Source organism: Triturus cristatus, chromosome 4_1 (assembly GCF_964204655.1).
Source record: "Triturus cristatus chromosome 4_1, aTriCri1.1, whole genome shotgun sequence".
NCBI classification, from domain to species: Eukaryota; Metazoa; Chordata; class Amphibia; order Caudata; family Salamandridae; genus Triturus; species Triturus cristatus.
The window spans coordinates 333,879,572-333,892,621 of record NC_140585.1 but is presented as its reverse complement, the minus strand read 5'-3'; the positions used below and the strand labels follow the sequence as shown (position 1 = coordinate 333,892,621).

The window sequence follows — 13,050 nt, the reverse complement described above, 5'->3', positions numbered from 1 at the left end:
ATGATGAGAAAACTCAAACCAGAGCAAAGAACTGAGCAGAGCTCAGGGAGACTCCCTTCACACGACGTGCGGTAGAAAATCTGAGGGCCTGAGCCTCTGAGGAGAAGGTTCTAGAGGGTGCTTGTGCCTGATTGGCTGGAGTTTGGACTATAAAACGACAATGATATGTCAGTAAAGTGATTCTTTTTCTCAATGCTTTCCTATGTGTCAATACTATCCTATGGTATTCTCACTTGATATGTTATTTCTGAATTGTATAGAAAGTTTATTTGGTTATGTATATGCTACTATGTGGTTATGTATGTTTATGTATATACATAACACTTATTGCTTTTTATATACCGTGGGACTCCCACTTCGACGACGGGGAATATTCAAGCATGTGAATCTATGAAAGACACCCCAAATATTGGAGAATAGGGCATACTCTTAAAGAAATCTTGTTCTGTGTAGGACCAGATAGGGTTACTCAATAAAGAGAGCTTGAAACTCACTCCCTCTTCTCATGGGATGTTATAGCTACAAGAAAGGACATTTTTCTTGAAAAATTGCAATGGCTGCTTTAAGAAATTAGATTATTAATTGTGGGGTTGACGACCTGCCTCAAGTAATAACAATCCTTGTAAGGGTGAACCCTCAAAATCACTAAATTAACCTGAGCTCAACACCCTAATAGCTATAGCACAAAGCAGTCAAAATACAAAACAATAAAACTTCAATTAGAAAAATATAGTAAAATATAATAAACAAAATGACAAAAATTCAATAAGGTGAACCAGTGATATGATTTTTAAAGGTTTTAAGTATAAGTATTACCAAGAAGCACTAACTGCCAATGATAGTCAATGGTTGTGGTAGACTGGGACTTGGACGCAATTTGAGGCTGGCTGCGATAGAGTGTGGGTCAGATTTGTCCTGATCAAAGATTTTACCTTTTGACATTAGTCCTTTAAGTCCCAATCCACCACAGGAGTATGCTTCTAAAGCCCCCTAGGGTCTCAGGGGTAGCACTTTGAAACTCACAGGGTGCCAGGTAGAAGCCAATAGAAGGGTACAGTCTAGGTCCAGTTGCTACTGTTCAGCTGCGGGAAAGGCCTCTTATAGCATGTTGTAGCCATGCAGCTTGAACAGGAGATCAGTCTTATGACCCTCTGTCCTCGGTACAAGAGGTAGGAGGGTCAGTTCTTCAGGGCTCCTCTCTGGTCAGTAACAGTAGCTTGAGTCCTCTTCTATTCTTCCTCAGGACCAGCAGTGTTCTGAAGTGGGTGCCTTGAGGTGTCACATTTATAGCAGGCATGAGTTAATGGGTGGAAATTACTCCCAGACACACTCTAACCAGTGGTGTAAATGTTCCCAGGGCCAACCTACCCATTTTGAGTATTTTCAAGATGACAAATGTCTTCAGTCACACTAAAGTTGGGCAATGAGGGGCTCAAGTGTAGAATGTACTGTCCTCCCACATCTCACACCAAAATCCAGTTTGGAGCAGCCATTGTACTCCCAATAAACTCAGAGACCCAAGTCTGAGAGGACAAACGCAGGGTTTTGCAGCAACCAGACCGTGGATACATAAGAAATGTCTTGGCATCCTGTTTCTCCCCTTTCAAGAACGACCAAAGTGTTATATGGAAACCGAGCAGACCTGTCAAGCGGATTTGACACTAATGTCATAAAGGATGCTCGAATCTCCAACCTTCTTCTGAGCTCAAATGAGTCATCCTTGCCCTTTCAGGTCGACATGTCAATCACAGTGGCCTATTGTGTAGCTCCTGGGAGGAATATTACACCTATTCAATTGGTAATCCAAGCTGGAAGAAGTTGGAGCAAATGCAAATTAGCCTCCAGGATCCTCGGGCAGGGAAAATTTAACTTTCTAAAAGATATTTTCTTTGACTATTTATTAAAAATCCAAATTCATTAATGAATTGGATTTTAATAACTTTTACAAATTGTTAGTTAATTATTTTTCTAGCTAGCCCATTACTGAAGAACAGTATTCAAATTTTAATCTGTACTCTAGTTTTCGACATAGGACAGCTAGACCAGCCACCGTTAAAAATAGTGTTTAAGAACATAACATTAAATTTCTACATGACTTACTTTCAAATAATATGCACCCTGGCTTGTGGGCTACAAGAGATACAAAGGGGTACATGGGGTGACCTACTTAAAATGGACTTTTTGACCTGTGAAAATGGTTTATTTTGGCAGGTTGAATTGCAGTATTTGCACTGCCATAGTCAGGCTAAACTGGTAAGCCCAAAGCCATGTTTAACAATGTCGCTGTAGTGAATGGCACAATAGGTATTACAGTCCACTGGTGACATTTAACTTACAGTCCCCGAGTACACTTTGTACAATATACTAGGGACTTGTAGGTAAATTAAATATGCTAATTAGGAGTATACCAATTTCATCATGTTGAACGATGGATCACAGGCACCTTACCCCTGGTTAGCAGGTGTAACATGCAGAGAAGTATACAGCCAGAGAAAACAGTTAAGGCAAAAATCTGGAGGTACACCACATCAAAAGATGGTCATTTACTACACCTGCCTTGTGCATTATTTTAAATGGAGAACCTATCAACTTGGAAAACACGATATTCAGCTCACAAAGAGGAGAGTCTCTTGGGGAAAACGTACTCACCTCTTTTAGAAAATCTGTGACATTAACAAAAAGCGGTATCGTAAAGGGGCTCTTCTAATATGAAGTGAGCAAAGCTAAAACTTTGATAGAAGAAAAAATGAAGACCAAAATTACCCAAGTAATGAAGATAAGATGTACCATTTCTTCTTGATAGAAGAAAAATGAAGACCAAAATTACCTAAATAGTGAAGATAAGATGTACCATTTCTTCTTGACAAGTTGTTGGACTCATTTACTTTTGAAGACACCATGCACAGAACCTCTTCCATTTAAAAAACATATGAATAGCAAGTACATTGTCTTTTCACCTCCTGCAATATGTTTATTGAAGTCGTCAGAAAGATTCAAGGGTCCATATTGTAAAAACTACAGAACCAGGATGTCAAATTCAGCGAGAGAAGGCTGGGATGGAAAATCCTGCTTGACATTCTGAAAAGCACACCTGTCTTGAGAAGTCTCTTGTGAAGTTGAGGGTCTGGGTTCCCCCACAGCCTCAGCCAGTTTGGTGCTATAAGGATCACATGAATTTCGCAATCTGAAAGATCTGTCTGAGATTATGTCTGCAGAAGGACAGTCTTTTTTACTCCTTCTCTCTGATGGTTTATCTTGAGAAAGTAGCATGATGGCCATGTCTCTTCTTCTGTCTCTGATGTGGAGGAGATGCAGGCAACTTAAGTGAATTAGCACCCACAAAGGGATGTGGAAATAAGCATACATGGAAGTACTGGTGCTGTGGATTATTAAGTCAGTCTCTGCCCATAGAGAAGGAGGAAGCTCTACAGTAGACTGTTGTGGCTATAGAAATTATGGACATTCAAGATGTGTCTCAGACACTGTACCTTCGCACTTGATGTCAGCATCTGATCTCATGGTGCTGTGCTCATCGCCCTGTGAGCAGAGACTGATCTCACGAAAGAGGAAACATCCAACACTGCAATGCATGATGGGAAGGTTGTCCGGCTCTGAAAGGTGCAGTGTATTAATTGAGGACTGTGTGTGCCCAGCCTATTAGAGGACCTTCTTGGGGTTTTAAAAAGTAGTAGTTCAGTAGGGCTGCAGGTATAATATAGGTTTTGTTGCTGAATGTTATGTTACTAATTGGAATTTCTTTGTAAAACAAAAAAAAGATACTAAAAATGTTGCTACTTGTAGGCAGTTCTCACTTTGAAAAACTTTAAACGATGTTCTGGGCATCTCACACTTGCACAGAGATATTCAAAACATATAAGGTTGGTATATGAGCAAGGAAAAGACGCACAATGTGCTATGATTCAGGCTGTCGGACAGCAATAGTGGAAAAATGCTTCAATATATTCTCTTAAATAAGATATTAAACCTCACCTCGTTGTTCTAAAATCTCCTGCAAGTCCGGTTTGGAAGCAGCTTCCAATAGGCTCTCTCCATCATCATTCCTGCTTATGTCATCATCTGTCGTGGATTGGCCAACTGTTAAGATCTGAATTTTTGATCCCAAATGTTGTACTTCTGGGACAAGGAAGGCAGCAGGACCATCAATCCCTGTAGAATGAGGAAAAAATAGTAAGGAACTGCGTGCCAGTAACAATAGTTAGGCCCTACATCCTAGTAACTTAAGGAAAAGTAGTAGCCTTGTTTTCAGTGTTGTGTAGGGTAATATTGCAATATATGACATGTCACCCGTCACTCCTTCAAAATATCATATGTTGAAATCCAAAAAAGGACTGCTGAAACTGAAAATTTACCTGACTAAATGTAGGCTCTCGCATAATGCTCACAAATACCGTTTAACCTTTTCATACAGGACAAAAACACAAGCTTCTGTAAACATTCTATTGAATGAGTTCTAACCAAGGCTAATCGTATCCTTTCTATGTGTCAGGTGACTTCCCTAAGCAGGTCTACCTTAAGAATGAAACAAAGTAGGAACAGTGCAGCAAACAAGTTGTTCCTGATTCTTCACTAAAGATCCCCTCATTAAATGAATTATGCTGCTAGGGCAATGTGAGAACTCAAGCACCTACTGGCTGATGCACACCTGCAGCACAACTTGTTCTGATGACTGAAAACCAGAAATAAAAAGAAATTCAGGAGAAAAAAACTGCAAACAATAGCTGGTCTGAAAGGGAGGGTTCTAATAACCAAATATTTAACAATGCAGTGTTGGTGTAATTCCCAAAAGACCCTGTTGTTTACCTATTGAGTACCAATTTGTAAAAGACAACCAAGTGAGTCATTATTTTGATGGCATATATGTCTTACTCCAGTGCATTGGCCTATTGAGGCCAATTGCATTACCTTAATATTACATTCAGTTTTTCAATTATCCTTTCACCATGGTCTAGGAAGACGGACGTGCTGCTGCGAACCAAGAAGGAATCTTATCATGGGATTGACACAATGTTTATTGTTTGGTCCGTAGGAATTAATATTCAAGGATTGGGATTTTCACACTGATACTCTGCCGTGACTCACTAATTCAGCAAAATTGATATGTTTGAGGATTGAAAAAGGAGATAGATGCAGATGTACATAATGTAGCCCTGATCAACCTGATACTTCAGCAAAATATGTGTTGGCTGTTTTTATGACGGAATCAATTTATGAAATTCTGATGAGATTTGAAGCTTTTTAATTTAGAATTACCAGTACAACATCTACAGAAAACTTTCAGATGCAAGATTGTCCTTACTACAAGATAAATGATCGAGTGGCAATATTGATTGAATTAAGTTTGATTTACTACAAACTTAATATTTAATTACTCCCATACTAGAATTCTAATAACCACATTTTATTAGTTTTAACAGTGATCAGTAGCAACCACCAACAAGCACGTATCATTTTGATCCCTCTTTACAGAGCATGGGACATAATGTCAATATTTATAACCAACAATAGGATCACATCAACAATTCATGATACACCCACCATCCACCCCATATCTTATGGTTTTGAGGACCGCCCCTTGCTTCGTAGCTCGGGTTTTCCTGGTGCACACACCAGGCTGTACCCCTTTCGCCATGCTGCCAACGTAGGGGGTTAAGTCAGTTTCCAGGTGCGGGAAATGTCCTGCAGGGCCACCAAGGAGGTTATGCCTATTAACGTCCTTTCAGATCTCAGACCTTTAGCTTCCTCCAGGAGATCCAATAGGGCCATCCTAGGGCCCAGTCAATGCAGCGGCACAGTACCTCAGAAATATCTATTGACCCCACCCCAAAAATTAGACAGGGCTGGACGGGTTAAATCGGGCTCCTCGGTGGACCCCTGTCCCCCAAAGATATTTCGAATGGCCCTTTCCGGTATGAAGAGGGAGATCCTTGATCTACTCAATCGCTCCCTGGTGACAGGCTGCATGCCCGCCAGCTTGAAGGAAGCCAGGGTTATCCCCCTAATAAAAAAAACAGGGGCAGATGTAGCTAATTTAAAGAACTATAGGCCCATCTCCCAGCTCCCTTTCCTGGCGAAAGTAGTGGAACAACATGTTCTCAAAACACTCTCGTCATTTACTGAGGAACAACAGCTACTGCAGGTACGGCAGGCCAGCTTTAGGGCCCATCACAGCACAGAACTGGTGGTGCTGTCAGTTCTGGAGAAACTTAGGCTCAGGGCCGATAATAGAAAGTAGAGCGCCCTGGTCCTATTGGATATGTCAGAGGCGTTCAAAACGGTCAGTAACCCGCAGCTTCTGGCACAACTCTTCGATCTGGGCATCCGTGGGCTGGCACACCAATGGCTCGAATCCTTTCTATCCGGTCACTCTCAAAGGATTCAACTGGGTGAACAGGTGTCGAACATTGGCGCACTCACCTGTGGTGTCCCCCAGGGCTCAGCTCTGTTGCCTCTCCTGTTCAACATCTACCTCCAGCCACACGATGACGACACAACTGATTCTCCAGATCAATAACTCCCCTCAAGCCCACGCCCATGTGCAAAACTCAGATACACGGTCAGTTGGATGACAGCCAACTCGCTAAAAATTAACCCTGATAAAACTGAGGTCCTCGTCATGCCCTCTAAAAATAATCCCGGGAGTGTCCTCTTCTGGCCACAAGAGCTGGGCACCACCCCTACGCCAGCCCCGGTTGTAAAAAGCTTAGGCATCAAGATTGATGCCAACCTCTCTAGGGCTAATCAAGTCTCTGCCGTGGTTGGAACATGTGTGGGTTTACTGAGACAGCTGCGGAGACTTGCCCCGCTCCTCTCTTCAGCCACACTACAGATGGTTGTGTCAGCTATGATCGTGTCCAGACTAGATTATGGCAATGCCATATATATGGGTCTCCCAGAGAAACTTATCAAAAAGCTGCAGATGACCATGAATGATGCAGCGAGGCTGATTTTCAGGCTCCCCAGACGAGCTCACGCTACCCCCCTGCTGCAACAACTGCACTGGCTCCCCATTAAACAGAGAGCTAAGTTCAAAGGCCTCTGCATCACCCACAAAGCTGTTCACAGCCAGGCCTCAGTTTACATCAAGAAGCGCCTAGGGCACTACATGCCAGGACGTGCACTTCGATTGTCAGAGGCAGGCCTCCTGGTCCATCCCCGGTTCAAAACCACATCAAAAGGTGGTAGAGTCTTTTCTGTTTTAATTCCCCCAACTATGGAATCCTCTGCCCGAAAATCTCCGCAAAGAACCCGCACTCCTCCGTTTCAGGAAACAACTCAATACTCTGCCTTTTAGGGAGGCTCTGGACACAGCATCAAATCCCTCCAAGCGTTGCGTCTAACTGCTGGTTGGTTTGGCTACCTTCTCAAAGCGCTAAGAGACCTGCCCGTGATTATGCGCTATGCAAATCCAAGCTAACATAACGGGACCAAACCATATGAAAGACGTCAGTGACTGGTAGTGTGCATTTCGCACACATTGCCTGGGCGGCAAGGCCCATCCGCTGGGGGGTCAAATACGTCGCATTAAGATAGTTAATCTGAAGCCTTCAGGGGCACGAGAAAATCGCCAACTCCAGAGGGGCAAAGCATGCCTCCCTCCAGTCATCATCGTCCAAGTCCCCCACCCAGTCCTCCCATCTGTGTCTCAGGGGGAGGAAATTATGGGTTGCATTGATCATCAGGGAGGGGTACAGTGCTGAGAAGGCCCCCTTGCCCAACCTCGCCATTAACAGTTTAGTCTCAAGAGGATTGCATTCAGGGATTTGGGCATCAGATGAGATATGGACAAGCAGGGCATGACGCAGCAGGAGATCGCAGAAGAACTGCGTGTGGGAGAGGCAGTAATGGTCCCACATCTCCTGAAAAGACATCAGTGTCTCACCCTGCCAAACGTCCTTCAGGTACAAAATGCCCATCCTGTCCCACTGCCCATACTAGAATTCTTACCTATTAACCATGCAGTGCTTGGAGTAAATCCTAGAATACTCTGTTGCTTTACCTGTTAAGTACCAAGCTGAAAAATGCAACCCAGTGAGTCAACATTTTATTTTACTCATGTTATTTTCCAATGCTTTGCCAAACTGAAGCCACTTTTGTAATCTTAATATTTCATTCTGTTTTTTTTTTACATATCTATGATTTACATAACACACTGATTCTCTGAAGCAAATGTAAAACGAGCTTGAAAGAGTGCTATAAGGCTGCAAAGTTTTGTACATCCAGGGGGATGTTTGCAGCCAACTGCAGCATATTTATGTATATTAGCATCCTACTCCTGTGATGCCAATTGAGATGTCTGAACAAGAAAGTCCCATTTGTACTAAGGACCATCTCTGGAATGTCAGTTTACAAAATACTATTGACAAGCAGAAAGCAGTGCCCTTATTTACATAGCTAACAGGTTTGTCTGTTCTGTTCTCATGTACGCAAGAACAACAATGGCAATTCAAATGCCCACGGAAAATGAGAAGGCAATGCTATGGTGACAATTCCAGTACTAGGGAATCTGTTAAACCCTTAAGGGTCTGTGAAATTCTGGTCAAGAAGCTGTGGCACATGTGAAGGCAGCAGTCATGCCACATGCTGGTAATATTAATGTTTCTTTCGAACCACTTACTTAAGGCACAATCACGTCCACTAGGAAGGCACATCCTTTTTCTAGCCAATGTTTAAGTTTTTCAGCCCCAAAGTTCTATTTTTGTGTGAGCGAAATAAATAAAATACATTATATTAATAATTTCTGTACTCAGAAAATTGGGTACATGAATTAAAATAGTTTTAATGACAGAGCAGGGTATTTATATTTCAGCAGTGTCAACTCAAAGAGCTTATCTGTATAAAGTGCAATGCAAAACTGTAATTTGCTTTAATACGGTTAACTAGTACATACCTACAATGTAGAATTGTGCCTGTTTTACTCACAAAACTTCACTGGCATCCATAGACCCTTTCAACAGTGCCATCTACAATGACAGTACTTACGATTAGTGCTCCCACATCAGTGATGTATAATCTAAAGGTATATCCTGATACTGAAGAAAGTGGTTGTGTGCTCTGAAGTTGCAACTTGGCTACAGCTGTAGACAGGGGATGCTAAATTCTAGCAGGGTACATCAGAACCAAATTATCTGTAACTTTAACTAGTATAGAGACACACTTTTATATTACTTATACTGGTGCTGCAGGTAATTGTTACAAAGCCCAATGGATTTACATCAGCACCAAAAAAGATAGTATTCTTGCATCTTTGCCACGAAGATTCTTAGGGCCAGATGTACAATCAAGGAATTTGCGACTCGCAAATTGCGTTGCAATAGCGACTCGCAAATTGGTACGTACAACAGTGTCTGCGACACCGATTGTGATTCCCAATGGGGGTCGCAAATTGCATGCCTTATGCATATTCATGAGGCATCGCAATTTGCGACCCCATTAGGAATGGCTGTCCCTCCCAGGTATGGTAGCCTGCTGGGCTAAGCAGACCTCCATGTCTGGGACTGCTTTTCAATAACGTTTTTATTTTTATTTTTATTTTTTAATGCAGCCCGTTTTCCTTAAAGGAAAACGGGATGCATGTAAAAAAAGAAAAATGAAATGTTTTCGTTTAATTTTTTAAGGGCAGGTAGCGGTCCCTGGGACCACTGCCTGCCCTTAAAAAATATTTGTAGAGCCAGTCACAAAGGGGAAGGGACCCCGTTCCCGTTTGCGAGTGGTTTACCACCCTTCTGTGAAGGGTGGTAAACTGCACAAAACTGTCGCAAAACAGTCATACATGGCATTTGGGGTCGCTATTAGGCAGTGAACGCCCCTTCCTAATAGCGAATCGCAAAACACTATTTTGCGAGTCGCAATTTTTTGCGAGTCGCAAAATAGGGTTTGTACATGGCCAAAAGGATTTTTGCATGCGCAAACTGGTCTAAGACTTGTTTGCGCATGCAAATCTCCGTCGTACATCTGGCCCTTAGTACCCTTTCTTCATTAGTAACACTGCTAGTGCCATATAGCTCTACCACGAATGTCACTATATTTCACCACTTATGCATTCCATGGCCTCACAAGGTTACTGACCATGCCATTGCCTTTGCAATGGGGCCAATATTGCCAGTGCCCTTACAATGCCACAAATCTTAGCAGCTCATCTACATAATTACACAACCACAATAACCCTACATCAGACTCTCACAGTGCCAGTGCTCAATATTGCTACCAATATTACTCTGGTCCAAAACACTGGCAAAACCAGCAAGCCAGTGTTACAAACCTACCCAAGGATAATTTCCTCAAATACCATCAGTATCCAGGATCAGAAATCTCAAACTCAGCCACTGCCATGCATCAATATATTGCACACAACCAAATTAACGACCTGAAAAATTAGGGAACTGTACTGTAGGTCTTTCTAGACCTGCTGAATGGAGTGCAAGAAAATATGCCCTTTAAAGTGCTTGTGTCTCTTGTCTTCTACTGATCAAATGTCTGCCAAAGCACCTGAACAATCCCTTAACTGCCATAACATAATAGTTGAAAATATTAAGATCATCACAGAAGATAAGGTGGGACTTAATTTTTTGTGAATAGCGTATATCACTTTATCTAGTGGTTTTCAAAAGTACTGCTTTTTCAATGTAAAATGAAGAAGTTTAACCACATGATATGATTTCAGTTATGAGAAAGGGAGATAAAATGGTCTTATCAGCTAGGAAACAGAGGCTCTCTAGGTACCAATATGCATTCACTGCTACATTTCCTTCTTTTTCTTAGACTTCATGGAAAGCCATTTGCAGGTACCTGATCTTCATATTTTATTGTAGTGCATCCATGTGCAATAAAAATACAACCGTCCCCTTAAGGGTAGCATAAACATTTATAACAATTCATTTATTGAATGTCTTTTATAATGACTTGTGGCCCAAAGCATGTGACCCTTAACTATTACAGAGGGTATCTAAGTGCTATTAAGCACAAGCTCCTTACCTGGGGGAAACTTTCAGCTCATCTGGGACATGGTCGGCGCATATTACACAAAGTATGACCAAGTTCTCCAGTGCAGTGGGTTCTCTGTTAAGTCTTCCATCACTCGAGGGAGAGCGGGTTCTCACACTCCTTTTGCAAATATATTCTGCACAATGTGTTCCTATAGCAACTTATGGAGCATACATAGGGCTTGGGTGACTAGATTTTCTCCCTCCAATCAATTCTGTCTGAAAGTATCGTCAGCCCTCGTATCAAACACTAGCTTTATTTGCTACAATGAACTAGGATTAGACTTTCTGAGCGATTTGTAGCTGGCCAATTCTTTTGTGGCTATCTATATGGAGTTCAGATGAAGCAAAATTTACTAGGGATAGTTTTAGACTATTTGGCATGTGATAATCTTTTGATCCCCTGGATAGCATACGCCAAAAAATCTCGGGAAGCGACTGGATTGGCTCATATGTTTTTACATATGACCTGTCAGGAAGCAAGTGCAAGTCTTATTGCTAGAGAAAGCCAAAGAAGAGAGGATGAGGGCTGACAGTCAAAAATCAAGTGTAAAGCATTAGTTATATTTTAAGCACCCCGGGGCCATTTCTACTAACTATCTGCAGAATACTAATAAGAGCTAGGAGAGGCTTTTATTGTTCAGCTTTCGGACTGGCACAGTGAAATATTTTCTTTGCTTTCTGGCTGGAGACCAACCCCAGCTCAACTCTAGAGAATGCCCATGGACTAAACAAGAAGGGTCGCCACCTCAGGAAACAATTCTGGTCAAGGCAAAATCCAGGACGAGGCAGCCAAAGAGGGAACAAGACCCAGTCGAGAAGAATTAAAAAAAAAAAATAGAAACTATAATACAGAGGACTCAAATCGAAGGCACCTCAGAGACGAATGGACTCCCTTTCGCCCTGTGTAAAATTAACCTGAACTATGGGCAAAAAACTTCTGCCTTCTCTTTAGTATTGTGAACCTCCACCTGGTAGTTCCAGATTCTTGGCACTGATCTGTAATCCACCCAATTTACAAATGGGGAAAGAGAGGTGATCCAGTTAACTATCATGCAATAGTCCTGCTCAATATCAACTCCAAGTACTACGCAACCATATTGCTGCAAGATCTGAAAGAATGGGTGGACAATCGGGTACTTATCTCATGGAATCAAGTAGGATTCTGTACCGGCCAGGGAACTTTATCCCGCTTTGCCGCTCTGACACACTGCATTGAGAAGGCCTTCAAATCAAAATCAACTTTATAAGCTTGCTTCATCGACTTTAAGGAAGCAATCCTGGATACTGGATTGGAGACACTGCTAAGGATCTAGTGCCAGAAATCAAGAGAGTCTCACGTACAGTCCAGCCTTCATGTCCTTGATACAATGACACTCTCAAAGGAGGCAAGAAACAGTGCAAGGCGCTAGAAAGACAATGGTGGACACTTTACAGCCCCATCTCTAAAGCTCAGTATAAGGCTGCCTTAAAGAAATATAAGAGGGAGGTCAGATTAGCAAAGAAAGCTTATCTGGAAGATAGAATTGAACTAGATTGGAACGAATCACGAGAATTTTTGTTTCAACTGTGCAAAACTTTATGTCCCTAGAAGCAAGTTCCAGATGCCAAGACCCATCAGCTGCATGGTGTGAACAGCTGGCACAATACTTCCATGATAAGATTAAGAATATCCAGGACAAACTCACCCCTAGCATGTTGCCGGAGGGAGCCATGTTAGACAGTATCTATGCAAGTTATCCTCAGAATTCCACAGGGTCTCTCTCCAAATTTGATCCCACTTCTCTGAAGTTTCCTTGAAAGCTATTCGAAGCATCAAGTCTGGTTCTCCAGCAGACCCTTGCCCCCCCCCCCAGTGTACTGGCACTTGGCATAAGAGTTATTAACCCTCCAGCCAAAAAACTCTGGAATGAGTCTCTGTCATCAGCACTGGTACCCCAGGCCTGGCTAAAATCTTGCCTCTGCTCAAAAACTCTCAAGCACACCCAGCCAAATTATCTAACTACAGACCTATATCCTTGCTTCCAGCTCTGTCAAACGTTTTGGAGAA

General features: G+C 42.3%; 1 protein-coding gene across 3 annotated transcripts in view; it reads right to left on the bottom strand.

Moving 5' to 3' along the window:
- The window catches only part of TULP3 (TUB like protein 3), a 498,377-nt gene that overhangs the window by 191,898 nt on the left and 293,429 nt on the right, over positions 1-13,050 (bottom strand). For all 3 annotated transcript variants that reach the window (XM_085652317.1, XM_085652315.1, XM_085652316.1), the window contains one exon: positions 3,991-4,167. In XM_085652317.1, coding sequence (XP_085508443.1) covers positions 3,991-4,167 — 177 coding nt within the window. The remainder of the gene's footprint in view (positions 1-3,990; positions 4,168-13,050) is intronic.